Here is a 20,647-nt window from a genome sequence, read left to right on the forward strand (position 1 = left end):
TACTATACAACATGGCTTACAGAACCACATTAGAAGGCCTTGAGGGGAGGGGAAGGGTAGGTTGGGTGGAAGGAGGGTAATCAGAGAGACCTCACCTATGGTGCATATTGCAAGGGTACATGTCAAATCTATTAAGAGTAGAGTATAAATGTCTTAACACAATAATTAAGTAAATGAGGTGAAGGCTATGTTAATCAGTTTGATGTAAGCATTCCAAATTATATATAAAATCAGCACATTGTACCCCATGATTGCATTAATGTACACAGCTATGATTTAATAAAAAAATTAATAAAAAATAAATATTATATTTACTTTAAGTATGAACAACTTTCTCTTGGACAATTCTCAACTCGTGCATGTTTGAAATAATGGTTTAGTCCTAGGAATATTTTCTTTCTGGATAGAGAAAAGTTAGACAGAGTTATCTTTTATATTGACTGATGTGGGTAATGAATTAAATATTCCCCTTCAAGACTGGTAATAAGACCTGTTGCGCAGGAAGAAGAAAAACACTAGACTCACTTCAAAAGAAACTAAGATGTGCTCCACTGGGTACAGAATACTGAGTTCAGTTGTTTCTGAACCAGACTCCATTCATTCATTCATTTGCATACTTGTTCATTTATTTGCATAATATTTTGCTATGGGAATATAAAAGTGTGATGATATGCATCTTTTAAACTAGATATTTAGTTAAGTTTTCTACATTCTGGTTGTGATTATGGAAGATTAACAAGTTTTATCAGGACATAAAAGTATAAACCTAAGGTACTTTTTTATATTAATTTACATAATCAAATTAGTCTAATATTAAAATTCCCTTTCACTTTGAACTTAAGTGCCTGAAAATTTGGGTGAAGTATATAAGTATATGAATTATGAATGAACATACATTTATTAGTTCCCAGTTTGAACCTTGGCACCTTTATGTATGTAACACATTTACCCTCAAGATAAACCATCCTTTAATAGATTCAGATAGTATCACAAAGACAGTGTCACTCGAATTCGGGTCTACTGAGGCAATTAAATACAATTATTATTATTATTATTTACTTATCAGCTGTGCATAGCTGTTAGATTATAAGAGTTAAATTATCAGTGTGACCTTGGAATCCTTACTGCTATTTCCAATTAGCTCTCTCCTTTTGTCACCACGATGGAAAGTTAAGTTATTCCTTAACTTTCTCTCTCCTTTCCACATTCAGTCATTCCTCTTCCAGGATCATGTTAAAGGGTGGGGAAGAAAACAACAATGCCCACTGTTTGGCATGCAAAGTCACAGCCTAGACCAAGAATGAGAGATGGGGAAATCTCACCCAGTTGGTCAAACTAGAAATTTAATAAAGGAAAACATAAACTTATTTTCTTAACCTAGCTTATAAACAACACAATGAAAGAAGGGTTTGCAGTTCGAGATATGACATTCTTGAGTTTATTGCCTAATGAAATCAAGAAGTACTATAAAAAAAATCTACAAACCTTCTAGGCCTGTGAGATGCAAAGACTTGATATGGTCAATAGTTATCAAGACGGTATTTTGTTACTATTACATTTGAGTGGATTTACGTATTTAAACACCAACTTTAATTCATTACAAATCTAGATCTAGGGATATCATTGTAACTTGTCTTCTGTCATAATTGAGAATACTTCATTTTTAGTCTTTTTTTTTAGTTCAAAAGGGTTTATACCATGAGTATTTCTTTTTATCATTAATTAAAATGCTGCAGTACATGGTATTCAGTAGTTAGTGCTGACACACACAAGTATTAATCTGACTAAATTTAGCCTAATTAAGATTGCTACCGAGTCTTAACACAAAGCAGAAGTGTATGACACAATAGGTAGTAATTATCTTTGCTTTTAAATAACATTTAACTTGAAATACAGATGAAGTATATTCAAATATCTGCAAGACCTTCCTCTTTAAAATAATAATCTGAAAATTTAAATTCTAACAAAAGTATTTTATGATACAGGTATGGCCAAAGTGTTGGTTCCTTTATACATAACCAGTAACTGGTTCTAATAATTGGTAGTCATACAAAGTCCTCTTTTTCTGTTTGGTTCAAATCAAAATTAAAAATCAAGTCAGGGATCCAGTCTCTTTCATCGAAAGCAGCATTACCTCAGGCAAAATTTCTTTCTTTTATATAGTTTTCAAACTGATGCAATTTCCCAAGAAACACAGGGTGCACCCATGGCAAAGTATTCGATAGGAGGAACCGTGAAATAACAAGAGAAGTAACCTGTAAATGTGTAGTCTGAATAAGTCATTCATTCGGTTCTTCATTTGCTTGATAAAAGTACATTACTGTCCTCGATTCTTAAAGTTAACATCAAATTGGAATTAAATTTAAGGTGAAGTAGATCATCTAATATACCATCTGAAGCAATAATAGATGTCTTATAGATACGCATTTGTGTATCTGATTTCTATGTAAATGAATTCTCTGTTCTATATTCAGAAATTAAAACACAAACTGCAGCTGTATCTCCTGAAATGACTTTCAATGGTCTGAAGAGAAATAAAAGATAGAAGATGGATAGCTCACATCAAACATAGCAACATACCATTAATAGGAGAAACAAAAAAATAAAAAATATGTACCATTCTAATAGTGTGTGAGAAATAGCTTCCCTAAAGGCATCAGATACATCTGACAATAAAATTATATGCCTCTGTGATAGTATTTCATGGACACCAGTATGTTCTGACATGAGAAAATTTCCTTTCTAAGAATTTGCCAAAGTCATAGGTCCATGGGGAATTTCTTAAGGATTTGGTAGAATTTCATACTTATCATTGTTAGCTTACATATCAGAGAGTCGTACATCAGACTACCTTTAGAAACCCCATAGTCGTCTTGGTGAATAAATTTAGCCAATACCTAAAGAATCTGAACACATTCTTGCTTTTAGGATTAGATTTTGCTTCAATATAAAATGGCAAGTACAACCTCGGTATGTACATAAATTCTACTATCCTTTATTATAAAATTATTACATGGTAGGATAATAGAATAAACTATAAGAGCTTCAAGACACTTATGGACTTGTCTGCAGCCACGTAACCAATACTAAAAACATACATTATTTATCTGAATATAATATCTCCTTTAGAACCATTGTGCTTTATCTTGTAAATACAGATCTGCTGGAGGTTTAAAATGTGTGCATTCTGATAAACTGCACTCTGCTTTGGGTATGCTGTGATCTCAAATACGTTAAGAATTAAAAATGGAGTGGATTCAATTTAGGCTGGGATCAAACTTTGCTTTGAATTTTTAAAGAAGTCATTTTTCATTGACACCAAAGTGCAGTGGCAAATAAAAAGTAAACACAGTTATCAAGATCCTTCAGGTAAAATGTGTTTTGCCCTAAAATACCTGAGTAAATAACTGCTATGGCTTGAATGTTTTTGTCTTCTTTAAAACTTATGTTGAAATTTAATCTCCAATGCAACAGTATTGGGAGGTGTGGACTTCGGTAGGTGATTGAGTCATGAAGGATCTGTCCTCAAAAATGGGATTAAAAGCCCTTATACCAGGGCTTGACAGAGGGAGTCCATCCCTTTTGCCCTCTGCCTTCTGCCATATGAGGACACAACACCCTCTTCTCCCAAGCAGGCAGCGACCAAGGTAATGTTTAAGATGCCCAGATCAGCACTTGATCTTGAATTTTCCAGCTTTCAGAACTATGAGAAAATAAATTTCTGTTCTGTGAAGATTACCTAATCTCAGGCATTTTGTTATAGAAGCATAAATGAATTAGGAAAATAAGGCAAGTATATGTGCTGTCCTTGGAACTGTCTGGAGAACTGTCTTTTGTTGGATTTTACTAGATCAAGCCTGATGGTGCTATGTGCTAGAGGAGTTGCTTCTTAAAGTTTAATGTGCATAGGAATTATCTAAGGATCTAGATTAAACCCACCATTATACTTTACCGGGATTATTTTTATACCTTCCTATCTTACTGCATTCAATATCTTTCCCATTCTATCAACCAACATTTGACCTTTAGAGAAATCATCCTAAATAACAATTCTAATCATTTCACTTGTGTCTAAAATCTTCATTGATTCTATTACCTTCATAATTTCCAAATTCCCTTAAGAGTGTGCCTTGTGATCTGACCCCAATCTGTCTTCTCCCTTGATTCCCAAATTCCCAAATACCTTGAGCTTCTAACCATCCTAAAATTTTTTCTGATGTTTTTACAACTCTATGCCTTTGATGACTTTACCTTTTCATACTGAAACCCTTCTTTTTTAAAAGCATAAAATGCTCTTGCCTCTCTCTAACTAGCAATGATTCCCTAAATAATTCTTCTGATGTTCCCCTATACAATACGAGTATGCAATGACTGAGAATAGACTTCTTAAATTTTCTATCCCCTGCTGGGCCTAGCATACTATCATGTATATACCAGGAATGAAGTCAACATTAAATTGAATTGACATATTAACACTCTTTCTGATGAGTTTATAATGTGCCAAATAATTTAAATAAATGTGATTATGTGATTATGAATTTGATCCTAAAAATAGATATGTGAAATTCACATTTTTTTAAGATGAGCTGTGTACAGGACCAAAAGCTCTAGTTTACTATGAATGGGCCTTTATAGAACTTAATTTAAAATAAAAATACATTTTAAAATTCCTGAAATTTTTGAACAGTTATTCGGGTTTTCTTATTTTTTCTTTTACACTTTCCATTTCTTGGGAACCCAGTAAAGAGCAGTCTTCATGAATACATTTAAATGCTGAGATAGAATCAAGAAAATTTGCCTACCAGTTTCTCTATCAACCAAAACAAACACTAAGCTATTTAAACATTAGATTGATTTTTCTGAATTGAAAGCTCTGCCTTATCTAAAATTTTATGCAAGTTAGCAAAATGTGACTATCTCTAAATTTCAAGTAAATTCCATCAAGCTAAAGTTTACCTCTGCTCTAACGATAGGATTAAGTCCAGTAATATGAATGATAAATTGAGAAATGGAATGGTTACGGTAGCAGACACTGTAACAAAATCCTGACTCAAAAATTTCCTAGACAATTTCTTAAAAGGGAAAGAAAGACTTTCACCACTATCTGAATAATTGTTTGCATTTATGCTCTTCACCTAGCTAATACATCTCTTTAGGAAATATTTTCCTAAATAAAAGTTTCTAGTCTTTAATGACTAGAAATAGCTGCTATTTTTCTAATAGCTGCTTTACTCTTTCTGGTGTGATTAGAAAAATGACAGAAAACTGAGGACTGATAATGCCGTAAGGTTATTTTAAAACCATTTTAAAAATAATAATTAAAATTATATGAAGAGATAACAATTTCATTTTAAACCTCCCTCAAATCACTTTTGATTCCTATATATCTACAAAAAAGTTATCTAAGATTATATATCTTTTCTGAGGATAAAAGTTCAAAACCACTTTTTTGTATTTAATAATAATTGCTAGTAAATACTACTGGCAACCTTCAGATTCAACCAACCTTATATCAAAAATATTCAGGAAAAAAAAGGGGGGAATCATTGTGTCTGTACTGAACATGCACAAACTTTTTTTCCATCTTATCCTTATTCCCTAAATAATGTAGTATGATAATTGTTTGCATAGCATTTATGCTGATTAGGGATTACAGGTAAATTAGAGATAATTAGTATACAGGAAGATGCGCATAGGTCACATGAAAATACTCCTCCAGTTTATGTCAGGAACTTGAGCATCCTATATATTGGTGCCCTTAGTGGATCCTGGAACCAATTCCCCATGGATACCACTTGTCCTATTTCAATCTTACAACCACCCTACAAAGTAAGCCCACTGTAGAGCTGAGGAAAGTGCAAATGAGCTTAAATTACTGGTTTGAGGTTACATTACCAGTAAATTAGGCCTGGTCTGAGTCAATTTAGCCCTTTCTGAAGCCAGAACATAAGTATTTGGTGACCATACAACACAGGTAACGGGTCTGGGCATCCCAAGGGCAAAAATACATTGAGGAAACAGCCCCTTGTATCAAGATGTAAAAAGAGCTATGACTATTACACAAATTTCGAGCTCTTTTTTTAATACTGTTTTTCTTTTGCCTTCTTTTCCTTCAGTTGCTGGAAATCTTTCTGCTGCATTTTCTGTGATGGTAGCTGGCTTCTTTGAAATACACAGAAAACACTTCCCTTCAGTGGAGCAGCTTCTTTTAGGCAAAGTTCTCACTGTTTCTTCCATGCCCTGTTTCTACCTGGTTCTTCAGTACATTTTACTTGGAGTGGCTGAAACTCTGGTAAACCCAGCCTGTGAGTAACTATTTTTTTTTTAACTAATGTTAGAACATATGAAGTGTGTTCTGTAGACAGAACACATCAACTCAACGGGAACAATTAAAGCAGTAGGTGATCTAGTCACCCTGGAGATTTCCCACAATGATTCAAGCAGGCCTTTTTATCACTCTCATTTTTAAAAATGTTTCATTTCTCTTCATTCCACTAACACATACAGAACAATTATTAACTCTGCCTGGATATAAATGGAATAAAAGATTCACTTACCTGGTTAAAGGCAATAACCATTTGATCAGTAACATGACAGAAAGGAAAAAAACTCTGCTAAACCCAAAAGACAGCTCCAACAAGTTCAGATGAAATCTCTTCTCTTTCCTTTCCTCTCGCTGTGTCCCTCTCTCTCACTCAAAGATAAACTAACGCATATACTCCTCCAGAAAGAGGAGACATTTAATGCACTCCGAGAGCGTATAAACATGCAAATGGAATGAAAATTTGCACCAATTTTCCAGATAACTCAATGTCTTTAAATTAAATTATGCTAGATTAAATGTAATCACTAATGCTTCATAAGACATGTTCAAACTAAGTTTATTAAATATCAAGGGTTTCCAAATTGTCCCAGTAGTAATTAAACTAGCCACTTAAAAATGTATCATAATATTTCAGTAACTTCCTGCAATTTGGTAGTGTGTGTACGTACCTATATTAATCAGTGCAATCTCTCATATCTTATGTTTCTACCCTCCTTATATTTTCCTATAGTGGAAACCCTGTCTGTAACTCAAGCCCCTGTTACACTTTGCTGATAATATTTATGACTTCCTACCTTCAACCTGTCCATTCTATCAATCTTCCCACAACATCTAGAGTGATTATCCTAAGTGATATTTAACTTTTATCTAAATTCTACAATGATCCCATTTAACTTTTATGTAAATGGACTTGATGCCTGTGGTCACTGATTAGGGCACCGGCCACATAAACCGGGGCTGATGGATTCAAACCTGGCCTGGGCCTGCTAAAAACAACAATATCTACAACAAAAAAATAGCTGGGCATTGTGGCAGGTGCCTTTAGTCCCAGCAACTTGGGAGGCTGAGGCAAGAGAATTGCTTAAGCCCAAAAAATGGAAGTTACAGTGAACTATAATACCATAGCACTCTGCTAAGGGTGTCATAGTGAGACTGTCTAAAAAAAAAAAAAAAAAAATCTTCAATGATCCCATTATTTTCAAAGTTATTTCCAGGTTCCTTTCTCATATATATTTAATAAGTATGCATTCATACATACACATTTATACACATAAATCATACCAAAGCTATTCATTAAAAAATCAAAAATAAAATTGTTAGGGTAAAGACATATATATGTGTGTCAGACTTCTCTTATTATAATTTCAAATCATTTCATCCTACATATTTTGCATGAATAAGTTATCATATGAGATTCCATAATGGGGACACCACTGTTTAACACTGTAAGGAATACAAAAGAAGAGTAAATAAATGTCACCATGCAAATGTTTGTGATTTTCCCTCGTGTTGTTTTCAAAAACTCTTAGAAGTAGTTCAGCCAAATTTTCTGGGATAGATGTGAGGTAATGAATGAATACAGGGAGAAAATTCCTGGCCACCTTACCAACAGTGGTTCAACAAACAGAAGCTGGAGAGGTACTTACAAGTAATGACTGTTAAGAAGGTAGATCATGTAATATAAATTACTTAGTCCACCTCTCCCTGATTTGCTGACTGGGAAACTGAGGTCTAATTCAGTCAATTGACTCATCTGCTGTAGGAGTCATTGGCAAAGGACTGGAAGACTTTGGTTTGATTTCTAGCTCTCCACTTACTACCTACATGAACTTGGGAACTTATTGAACCTCCAAGCTTCACCTTTCTGATATTTAAAATGGACATAATTGTTATTCTTTCTTATGCCACAGAATTAAGGTAATAAATGTGATTCACTACATAAACAAAAGCAAAAACAATTACCATATGATCATCTCAATAAATGCAGAAAAAGTATTTGACAAAATTCAACATCCTTTCATAATAAAAACCCTCAACAAATTAGGCACAGAATAAAAGTATGAAAAACCCATAGCCAACAGCATACTGAATTCAGAATTATTATTATTTTTTTTTTTTTTTGTAGAGACAGAGTCTCACTTTATCGCCCTCAGTAGAGTGCCAGGGCATCACACAGCTCACAGCAACCTCCAGCTCCTAGGCAATTCTCTTGCCCTAGCCTCCTGGTAGCTGGGACTACAGGCACCTACCACAATGCCTGGCTATTTTTTTTGTTGCAGTTTGGCCGGGCCTGGGTGTTAACCCGCTGCCCTTAGTATATGGGGCTGGCGCCCTACCCACTGAGCCACAGGCACCATCCAAATTCAGAAATGTTTAAAGCATTCTACTAAGAACTGGAATAAGATAAGGATGCCTATTGCCACCACTTCAGTTCAACATCATGCTGAAATGTCTTAGCCAGAACACCAGGCAAGAAAAAGAAATAAAGTGTGTCCAACCTGGGAAGAAGAGGGCAAGCTATCACTTTTTGGTGAGGATATTATCTTTTATCTAGAAAATCTCAAAGACTCCACCGGGAGACTCCTATAATAAATAAATTAAGCGAAAGATCAGATTACAAAATCTATGTACACAAATCAGTAGCATTCCTATACACTAATAACAGTCAAGCTGAGAGTGAAATTAAGGACTCCATATCATTCACAGTAGCTACAAAAAAAATAAAATATCTAGAAATATACTGAATACACTTAACCAAGAAGGTGAAAGATGTCTACAAAGAAAACTACAAAGCACTGAGGAAAGAAATCACAGACAGCACAAAATAGATGAAAGACCTTGGTGTGTGTCACACTTTGTGGGGGCAAGACATGATTGCAACAGGGACTTTGCCTAGCAATTGCAATCAATGTAACCTGGCTTATTGTACCCTCAATGAATCCCCAACAATAAAAAAAAAAAAAAAATAGATGAAAGACATACCATGCTCATGGATCTCTAGAATGATAGTGTTAACATGTCCATACTGCCCAAAGTGATTTACATATTCAGTGAAATCCCCATCAAAATACCAAAGTTATATGTCACAGAACTAGAAAAAATAAGTCTATGCTTCATTTGAAACCAGAAAAGAGCCTGAATAGCAATAGCCAAAGGAAAAAGAACAAATATGGAGGCATCATCACATTACCAGACTTCGAATTATACTAGATGGCTGTCACAACCAAAATAGCATAGTGTTGCCACAAAAATAGAGACACAGACCTATGGAACAGAACAGAGAATCCATATATAACACCACCCACATACAGCCGACTTATCTTTGACAAAGCAGGCAACAATATACATTGGGGAAAAGAAACCCTATTCTATAAATGGTGCTAGGAAACTTGGATAGCCACCTGCAGAAGAATGAAACAGGATTGATCTCTCTTACCATTCACAAATATTAATTTAAGATGGATAAAGATTTAAAGGTAAGAGATGTAACTGTAAGAATTCTGGAAGAATATGTTGGAAAAACTCTTCTAGATATCAGCCTAGCTGAAGATATCATAACTAAGACCCCCAAAGGCAAATACAGTTACAACAAAAATAAATAAACAGGACTTGATTAATTTAAAAAGCATCTGCACACCTAAACAAATAATCAATAGAGCAAACAGACAACCTACAGAATGGGAGAAAATTTTTACATACTGTACATCTGATAAAAAGCTACTAAAAAGAATCTATAAAGAATTCATGCAAATAAACAAGAAAAAAAATAAAACCCAGTAAAAAAGATGGAAGACATGAAAAGAAACTTTTCAAAAGAAGATAGACAAATGGTGAATGAACATATGAAAAAAATGCTCAGCATCACTAATTTGTAGGAAAATGCAAATTAAAATCATGAGATATCATCTTACTCCAGTTAGCATGGCTTTTATTAAAACATCCAAAAACAATAGATGCTGGCATGGATGCAGAGACAAAGGAATACTTATACACTGTTGGTAGGACTGCAAATTAGGACAACCTCTATGGAAAATAGTATGGAGATTCCTCAATGAACTAGAAGTAGACCTTACCATTTGATCCAGCAATCCCACTACCCAAAAGTAAAGAAATAGTTTTATCAAAGTTTTATCAGTTTTATCACACCTGAACATGAATTGTGCTGTTTACCACAGCACAATTTACAATTGCAAAAATAAGGAATCAACCCATCAATTCATGAGTGGATTAACAAAATGTGGTATATGTATGCTACGGAATACTATGCAGCTAGGAAGAAGGATGGTTAAGGCCTTTTGCACCAATTTGAATGAAACTGGAAACCATTATCCTAAGTTGAGTATTTAAATAATGGAAAATAAACACTACCTGTACTTGCTATTAAATTGGAGCTAACCAATGAGCACAGAGGGAAGTAAAATTCAACAGAAATCAAGCGGGGGGTGAGGGTGGAGGAGAGAATGGGTATAAGCCTACCTAATGGGTATAATAAACACTGTCTGGGTAATAATCATTCTTATAATCCTGACTCAAGCACAACAAAATTGATACATGTTACCAAAACCATTTGTACTCCTATAATACTATAAAATAATAATAAATGAATAATGGGAATGAGAGACTACTCCTTGAAAATCAAATGACCCAAAATGTGAATTCATGTTTTGAACTGTAAAATCAAGTGTTATTCTTCTTTAACTCAGTATATAACAGTGGTTAAGATCTGTGGTTATAATCAGAGGTATCTTAGTTCAAACCCAGTTCTTCCCCTGACTAGCTACATGACCTTTCATCATCTCTAAAATGGAGAAGAATTGTTCGAATGACTAAGTGAAATTGTTTATGAGAAACAAAAGGGAAAGTGCCTGATACACAGACAGCACTCAGTAGTTAGCAGTTATAATGTGTATTGTTGTTGTTATTATCTTCTTTCTCATGAATTTACAATGCCTGTCTCAGAACTCAAGCACAGATGTCCTAGCTCTTTCTCAACAAACAACTCAAACAGACTAGAAGTATGTACAAAATGCTATTCCACATGAGTCATCCTATATCCTTCTCTCTCCTCCTATAATTCATCTCCAATCCAATAGCTTGTCTTAGTCTTCACTCTGGAATAACCTAAATCAGTCCATGTCTCCCCATATCCTCTGTCATCCTCCTGGTCTACACCACCATCATTGCCAACCCCAATTTTACCAAAGGCTCCAGCCTTGTCTCTCTGCTTCCTCTCCTGCCTCATGAGTCCATTCTCTTCAAAAAAGCTATCATGTTCTTTCCAAAACATAAGTCCTATTATTCCCCTTCTTAAAATTCCCCAGTAGGGGTTTATAATATAAGGTCCTTACCATGGTTGATAAGACTGCACATGATTTGGCCTCTGCACACTGTTCTCTTGTGCCCCTTGCCCACTTCACTGGTTATTTTTCTGTTTCTAAAGAGCCAACCTTATTTCTATCCCAAGGTTTATGCACTTGCTCATCTCTTTATCTGGAATTCTTTTCCTCTATTTTTTGAACGACTGGTTTTTTTCTCATTATTGAGTTTTTTCAAAGGTCATCTCTTTATAGAGGTTATCCTAATCATTCCATCACAGGATCATTTCATTATCTTGTTCTTTTTTTAAAAAATCACTTGTCAGAATCTGAAATTACCTTATTTATATTTGTGTGTGGATTGCCTGCCTTTCACCTCTCTCCCTGAAGTTAGGATTTTGTCTTCCTTATTTACCCCTAGATTTCCACCTCCTTTCTGTACAGAGTAAATTATCTTTAAGTATATTTTGATTGAATAAATAAGTGAATGAATGAAATCAATAGCCATTTCTATATAATGCAATAAAAATATATTATCCAAATTATTGACAGTGTCCTACATTGATGGATTAACCAAGGAACCACAGTTGATCACTTTGCAAATATCAGCGGACATTTTTTACCCTAATAAACCATATTGCTTATTAGGAGATAAGCTAGGGGGGAAAATTGGAAGAGTTTTAAAACTATGTTTTCATTGTAACAGTGTATTCATCAGCCATCTCATAATTTGTTTGTTTATTCAAAAACACTGTATGAGTGTCTACAACAACACTTCTCTGGGAGATTTAGATATATCAGGTAAAAAAATATGTTTCTATCATTGTAACACTTATAATACATTTTTGGTTGAGTCGTAGACAGTAAGTTGGGAAAATAGCGGGTGGTATTCAAAGGCCAGTGGACAAAATTAGAATTATGGAGTAGTTGAACTTAACAGAGCATGGACTGGCAAATTTTTTTGTAAGGTGTCAGATAGTAAATAGGCTTTGCAGGCCAATCTCTGCTACTATTATTCATTGTGGTGCACAAAGAGTCAAAGAACATAGAATGAATTGGTGTGGCTGTGTTCCAATAAAACTTTATGAAAACAGGTGGCAGGCAAGATGTTACCTGGTCATAGTTGGTGGCCCACCCCTGATTTGGAATACAAGGTATAGAAAACAACCATGGGCATGAGAGGAGTGCAGAGAACAAGGATAGTGGAGCTCAAGGAACTGGGAAAGCAAGATTTGGAAAGATGGAAGGTTAGAGGATGCTCTGTGTGTTGTTGAAGTTGCCAGGAATTAAGGTGTAAGGCAGGAGTAGTGTTGGAGATCATAACAATGAAAGAGGAGCCGCCAATTTTGAGTCGTAGACGTTGGCAGGTAACAGTACAAAAGAGAAGTCATAGATGATGGATAACACGAGACTCAAAGCTAAAGATTTTTTAGGCATAAGGGAGGAATAATGGTCTAAAAGTGGAAGAGGATAAAGTTCCATATTTTGGGACTATGATTGTTCTTTTCCACATGTGCAAAATAACTTCTTACTGAACACAATAAACACATTTTCACTGTTTAAGAACAACCGGAATTAAAAAAAAGAAAAATTGCCAGCAATGAGTCCCCAGTACCAGGTGCCTTAGGAAGGTGATTATGGCCCTATAGTTTGTAGATTCCACACAAGCTGTGATGTGGCATCTTTGCAAATGCTAAGCAGCTATTACCTGGAGGCACATTTTTAGCTCTTGTTGGCACAAAGACCAGCTTTCACGTACACATTAAGTATTTTTTATTGTGTCTTCGTGGTAAAATGGGAATTTTAGAATAGTGACAAATATTTTGATGATATTGATGCCACATAATGGGCTAAAATAAGTATCTTGGAACCTAAAAAAATCATGTTGATGACCACTAAAGTTGAAAAAGATCAGAACATACCAGTAGATGCCTGAAAAAAAGAGATTCTAGGACTTGAAAAGTTAAGTCCTATAAAAGGGAACTGGAGGCTTTCAAAAACCACTAAAATGACACCAAAGAGAGATTACCCAGCGGGCAGAGCGCTGGCAAAATATGTTCATGAATTATATACCATACTAGAAGTTCTAGCAATAGAAAAGCATAGGATTAATAATTAACTAGCAGAGTAATAATGGGCTTGAACATTCTGCTTCTTAATGAAAGAAACAGGCCTACTTATTCTCTCTGCCTATTGTTTGTCTCCTCGTATTTATACAAAGGAAAGTTTATAAGCCAAATCTTTTTGTCGTTGTTGTTAATTGACTGATTGATTTAAGACAGGGTCTCACTCTGTTGCTCAGGCTGGAGTATGGTGGTGTGATCATAGCTCACTGAAGCCTCAAACTCTTGGGCTGAAAGGATCCTTCTGCTTCAGCCTCCCAACTGGCTGGGACTACAGGTGTGCACCACCATACCCAGCTAAGTTTTTATGTTTTTTTGTAGAGACAGGGTTTCACTATATTTCCCAGGCTGGTCTTGAAGCCCTAGCCTGAAGCAATCTTTCCCCCTTGGCCTCCCAGAGTTCTGGGATTACAGGCACGAGCTACCATGCTGGGCCCAACATCGTTTTCATAACTGGGGATCACATCTTATCAAAGCCTTGTCAAGGTTACTCTCACTGAATAAAGATTTTTCCACTGTATGCACATAATAGAATGTATTTTGTAATCTTATTCTTATTTGGACTTTCCTGGAACAACTCAAAGACTTGGCCCGTGGGCTCCCTCTGGTGATTGGTGCCTTGCCACAAATATTTTACTTATCAACATGATTACCTTCATCTCCAACCAGTATTAAATGCCTATTTAATGCTGCCTTTGTAACGTATATATTTGTGCTCTCTGCCCTTCAAGAGTTGAAAGTCCAGGAAAGACAAACCAACACCTCCTCCCATCTCCCTGCCCTAGCACTGCTCAGTACATTTCCTGGAGCACAAACAAGGACTTTTGAAGTGTTTATTGAACGAATAAATAAAAATATGGGAAAGATACACAGAAAGTAAAACAGAAGTATTAGATCAATGCAGGAAGGAACATTCACACATATACATTACGTGTTAGTAAGTTCATGTAAAAGTGCTGAGCAAATGCAGTGCTTTTACTGGGGTAAAGTACAAGAAAGCCAGGAGTGAAATAGTCCCAGGAGGAAAAGGAGGAGATGGTAAGATCACTTTCTTCTTACAGAAGAAGGAAACTAAAAATTTAGTGTTTACTATATGGTTACATGCCACACAAAGACATTTCCCTCAATGAAGGATCACATCGTATGATAGCGCTCTCACAAGATTTTCATGCCATGCTGTTACTGCACCTTTTTGATATTTAGCTACATTCAGATACACAAATACCCCTGCATTGCAGTTGTCTGCAGTATTCAGTAGAGTAACATGCTTACAGATTTGTAATCTAGGAGCAATAGGTTCTACAATACAGCCCAGCTATGTAGTAGCTAAACCATCTCAGATTACAAATGTACACTATATGATGTGCATACAATGGGAAAATCCTCTCAAGATGCATTTCTCATGACTTATCCATGTTGTTAAATGACACTGTAACTGTACGTCTGTACTGCGTTATCACGCTCCTTTATAAAATGAGCTTTTGTATGTATTTATGATCTTATTGTAGAAAGATTTCGAAAAGCACTAGAAAGTTGAAAATTATAAATGCAATGATATAACCACCCAAAGCTAAGATTGTTAATGCCATTCAATGCATTTCCTTACAATTTTTTGCCACACATATACAATACAGAGGTTAGTATAACAAATTCCTGTGGATCCAGCTTCCAGCTTCCCCAGTCGTCAACTCAAGGTCACATTTGTTTTATCTCTGCCCTTGTCTACATACCTTCTTCCTCCTTGCTGTATAATTTTGAAGCAAATCCCAGATATCACAAAAAATATCAAATATTTTAACATGTATCTCTAAGATTTCCATGTATATCTTAATATAATTATGTTAACATGCCATATACAAAATCACATACACCTATATTCACCTATTTCAAATTTCAAAAAAAATTATTAATTGAAATTAAAAAAAGTTTTCCTTATGGCTTTTGCCACTATCATTACTAATACCCCAACATTCACTTGGGAAGAAAAGATTGTAGACCCACTGCTTCAGCTCTTGTCTTTCTCTTTAGCTTCCCTCTCTGGACAGGGAATAATATATATAAAGAGCTTTGTATGGTGCCTTACGCAAATGGAGCTCTTTAATACGGTAAGATTAATAGTGTTAAAAATAACTAACCTCTATTCAAGACCTAAAAGTCAGCACTGCAGTAAGCACTTTTCATATATTATAGCAGGTAAGTGCCCCAGCACCTCTGCAAGGGAGCAGTAATATTATCCCCATTTTATAAACAAGGACATGGAGGCTTTGAAAGTGTAACTTACCTAAAAGCCCAGAGATAGGAAAGGGAAGGGCTAACATGGGATTTTAGCATAATCTTGTCTGATTCCGGAGCCCAAGCTCTTAACTTTTATGAAAATTTGTATAATAAATCTAAGTTTTCCATAACAAACCTAATGTTTTACACAGAATCAGAATTGATAGATTAACATGATATGATCTAGTACAGGCCTCACCTCAATCCAAAATTCATCAGAAATGTTCAAATTAAAGTGAAATTTAGCTGAATATATTAGGACACTCAACCACCAAGTAATCAAATTCTCCTTGTATCTGCATCAGGGTATATTTTACCATATTTTATGTCTTGAAAGCATCTGTAAATTGTATCCTAATGTATCATACAATACTAAAGTTAACGAAGTCCAATCCAAATTTTGACCGTGTCAGTAAATTTTCTTTGATATATGATCAACATAATTTGAATAGTATCTATGAAAGTTTTTTAGGGAAAATGTTGTAAATTCTGACCTTCTCTTTTTTTCTCTCAGTTTCTATAATATCATACAGATTTGTTCCAAGCACCATCCGAGGAACTTTTGTGAATTCTTTGACATTGTTCAATGGATTGGGATGTTTCACAGGGGCCCTGCTGGTGGAACTGGTATATCTCATCTCAGAAGGTAAAAATAGGTTTATGGTATGTTTATCCACATTGATTTGATGCCTAGGGAACTGGGAGACCAAACTTTAAGAGAGGGCCTTTTTCAGTGTAGTCTTTTTTTTTGCAGTTTTTGGCTAGGCTGCGTTTGAACCCACCACCTCCAGTATATGGGTCCAGCGCCCTACTCCTTTGAGCTACAGGTGCCACCAGTAGTCTTTTTTTTAATTGATCCATTTTTGCAATTAAGATAAAGTAAGATAGGAAATAGACCCTTGCTGTATTCATTAATTTCTAGAAATAGTTTTCTTCTTTTGACAGGAGGTAATTACAGAATGCCATGTCTCATAAGATTCTGTCCACTGTCTTTCTTTAGAGTATTTGAGAGCAAACTGGTCATTATATTCTTATCAGGTCTTCCAGGGAAGCCATAGGTAGCAATGCCTCATAGGTGGCATAGACAGTACTCAGAAAAGGTAAGACCTGTGTAAATACAGGAGGGTAGGGTACCTGGAGGATCTTTCCCCCTCGTGATTCACCACGAATCTCATCTATGCAACCAAAGAAAAATTATGAGTTTAAGAACAAAAGAACTTGAAAATTTTTCCTGGTGGAGCTTTTAGTCAGGAGGAAAAAAATCTAAAAACTTCAGATGCAAATATTAAAGTATTAACTCTTTAATGCGTTAAAGAGTTTAAAGTGTTGGTGAAAAAATCAGACTAGATAACAATAATGATTAGCTGTCCCAGTGAAATGTCACTGGCTATATTTTAAATCCACAGATTTTTTTCCATTGTTTATTCTAAATTGTCTATATACCTGGAATTTTATTTTAATTTCCTTTTGCTGATTTTACAGAAAATATCACAGACTTCCTTTCTTATTTTTCTCTATTGTCAATAACACTTATAGTTGTTATTGATAAGACAATGTAAAGAAAGTGTTGGTTTATGTTCCCTTCTAACAAACTTAATTTACCTACTTTTCAACTATGAAAAAATAACTTCTACGAATGAGAAACTCCTCTTAACACTAAATTTCCATTCAAAAAATATTTATGAAGGGCCCATTCTGTTACAGGCATCATATTATGCATTGGGGATACCATGGTAAACAAAATAAACACTTCCAAGATATCATTAAATTTCCAGGGGTGCAGGGAAGCCATTACAGTAAAAGCACATTGACAGGTATAGTAGAGCTCTAGGGAGCACACCTAATAATTTTTGATTGAAGGTTGACAAGATCAAACCCTGTTCTTTTTGTGGTTATCTGAATTAAAGCATTCGTTGAATATTTACTGTACACCAGGCTCTGTACTACATGGAATTGTGTAATATATGGGTCCAGTGCTCAAAGAACTTAAATCCAACTGCCATAATCAACTGGAGTGCAGCAAGTTGCTGATTCTCCCGATGATCAGATTCTTTGTATATCAACAAGAGACAAAGAACTGGCATTAAGATTTTGTAAGATAATCTGGAAAAGTCTTACCTACATCTGTCCTTAAAACATTCTACCATCAGGGCGGTGCCTGTGGCTCAGTCAGTAAGGCGCCGGCCCTATATACCGATGGTGGTGGGTTCAAACCCGGCCCCGGCCAAACTGCAACCAAAAAATAGCCGGGCGTTGTGGCGGGCACCTGTGGTCCCAGCTACTCGGGAGGCTGAGGCAAGAGAATCGCTTAAGCCAAGTAGTTGGAGGTTGCTGTGAGCTGTGTGAGGCCACGGCACTCTACCGAGGTCCATAAAGTGAGACTCTGTCTCTACAAAAAATTAATTAATTAATTAATTAAATAAAATAAAAATAAATAAATAAATAAATAAATTCTACCATCAAATCACATCAGATATATCCATGAAGTTAAATATTACTACCAATTTATCTTTTACATAAATCTGAAAATTTTATATGCATGCATAAGCAACTTTACCCAGAGTTAGGCAAAACTTCCTAGGTTAAGTTCTCCCCAATACTGACCCCACTTAGACACTAGCCACAAGTATGGCAATTCCCACTTCTGACAAGCTGGCTGTAGGTTTGGGGGTCCTCAAAGACTCTCTCAGGTTTGATAATTTGGTAGAATGACTCCAGAATTCAAAAAGGTACAATACATGTTATGATTACAGCTTTATTATAGCAAAAAGAATATGAATAAGATTGACCTAAAGGGGAGCACACACAGAGCAAGGTCTAGGAGGGTTCCAAAAGTGAATGTTCTTCATCCTTGGGGAAGGATACATGGTAATATAAAGAATACTGTCAACCAGGAAAGCTCACCTGAGCTTCAGTGTTCAAAGTTTTTATTGAGGCTTTATTACATAGGCACTATTTATTGAACCATTCAGCATGTGGTTGAGCTAAATCTCCATCCTACCTTACCTCCCAGAGGTTGGGCTGATACATAGTATCTATGGCTCAAAGCCCCAGCACTCTAATCACAAGGTTGGTCTTCCTGGCCATCCACCCTTCCCCCTACCCCTGTCTGAGTCATCTCATTAACATAAACTGTTCAGAAGGGTCCCACCATAAACAGCAAAGACAATTAAATCACTCACTAAATTTAAAAGATTCAGAATTTACCCCTAGGAATCAGGCCAGGCAATTTTCTTTTCTTTTCTTTTCTTTTTTTACACCCAATTATTCTTGCAAAAATATTTCACTGAAAACCCTAAATTTTCAATGATAGTCTGCATAGTATAGTAGGAGCTTTTAGATGCATTATCACATTTATTACAGCAATGTTGTAAAAGTGGTAATATTGTTATTATTTTTTAAATGTAACAATGAAGACATTAAAAATAATGTGTTTCAGTTATAACTTCTATCTGATAAAACTCTAGCCCTCTTAGCGTTCTGAAATGAATTCTAACATTGATTATGATATACCAAGCAACTACTATATCAGGAGTCCTCAAATGTAAGACTTTTAATGACATTAGATATTTGTTACTGTTGCAATATAACCTCTTGGATGAAGGTCTACATGTAAGATAGTATTGATAGTATTCAAGATATAGTACAAAGATGGAGAAACAAAAGTGTCCATGCCAGAAAGGTTCCCAAGGACGCATAGTTAGGCTGTCTTAGCAAGGTAGGATGTGGGGTGGGGCACTTTTCTAAATTTGTGCTCAAGGGAATCCCATTTAAGTCACCACTAATTAATTTAGGTTACTTTCAAATGTGTTTTTTTTTTTTTTCTGCTTGTAAGAATATTTTGTAACATTAAATTATATCCCAGTAAATTAGAATCTTACAGGTCAATGTTGCCTTAGAGATCATCTAGCTCAACACTGTACCACAAAATAGATGTACTGGCATAATCCAGCGTGCCTGTCTGTTGATAAGTATGTTCTACAGAATAAGTCTAATTTTCTATTCACATAGTAACTCCTCAAAGATATAATAAATGCTCTGAAAAGGAATGTAGTATAGTAGTTCAGAGAATAGTTTCTAGAGTCAGGCCACCTGAATTTCAATCCAGATAATCTAGTTGTGTGCTCAATTTCTATGTCAGTCATTGATAATAAATAATTTGCTATGTTGTTCTGAGGATCAAGTAATCAATACACACAGTAAGAACTCAACAAAAATAGTAACATGACCCCCTTGCATGTTATAGACAAACCACCCCAATTCTTTCATATTGCATTATTCCCTGATTTCTCACTATCAAGACCCCTCCATGCATTCAATGACAAACATCCTTTTTTTTTTTTTTTTTTTTGTAGAAACAGAGTCTCACTTTATGGCCCTCGGTACGAGTGCTGTGGCCTCACACAGCAACCTCCAACTCCTGGGCTTAAGCGATTCTCTTGCCTCAGCCTTCCGAGTAGCTGGGACTACAGGCGCCCGCCACAACGCCCGGCTATTTTTTGGTTGCAGTTTGGCCGGGGCCGGGTTTGAACCCGCCACCCTCAGTATATGGGGCCGGCGCCCTACCGACTGAGCCACAGGCGCCGCCCAATGACAAACATTCTTAAAAT

At 35.6% G+C, this 20,647-nt stretch overlaps 1 protein-coding gene across 1 annotated transcript in view; it reads left to right on the top strand.

Moving 5' to 3' along the window:
* Nucleotides 1-20,647, top strand: part of SLC15A5 (solute carrier family 15 member 5) — an 87,163-nt gene that overhangs the window by 39,173 nt on the left and 27,343 nt on the right. Inside the window, exons 6-7 of the mRNA XM_053557552.1 lie at nucleotides 6,117-6,305; nucleotides 16,552-16,683. Coding sequence (XP_053413527.1) covers nucleotides 6,117-6,305; nucleotides 16,552-16,683 — 321 coding nt within the window. The remainder of the gene's footprint in view (nucleotides 1-6,116; nucleotides 6,306-16,551; nucleotides 16,684-20,647) is intronic.

This window comes from Nycticebus coucang, chromosome 12 (assembly GCF_027406575.1).
Source record: "Nycticebus coucang isolate mNycCou1 chromosome 12, mNycCou1.pri, whole genome shotgun sequence".
NCBI lineage: Eukaryota > Metazoa > Chordata > Mammalia > Primates > Lorisidae > Nycticebus > Nycticebus coucang.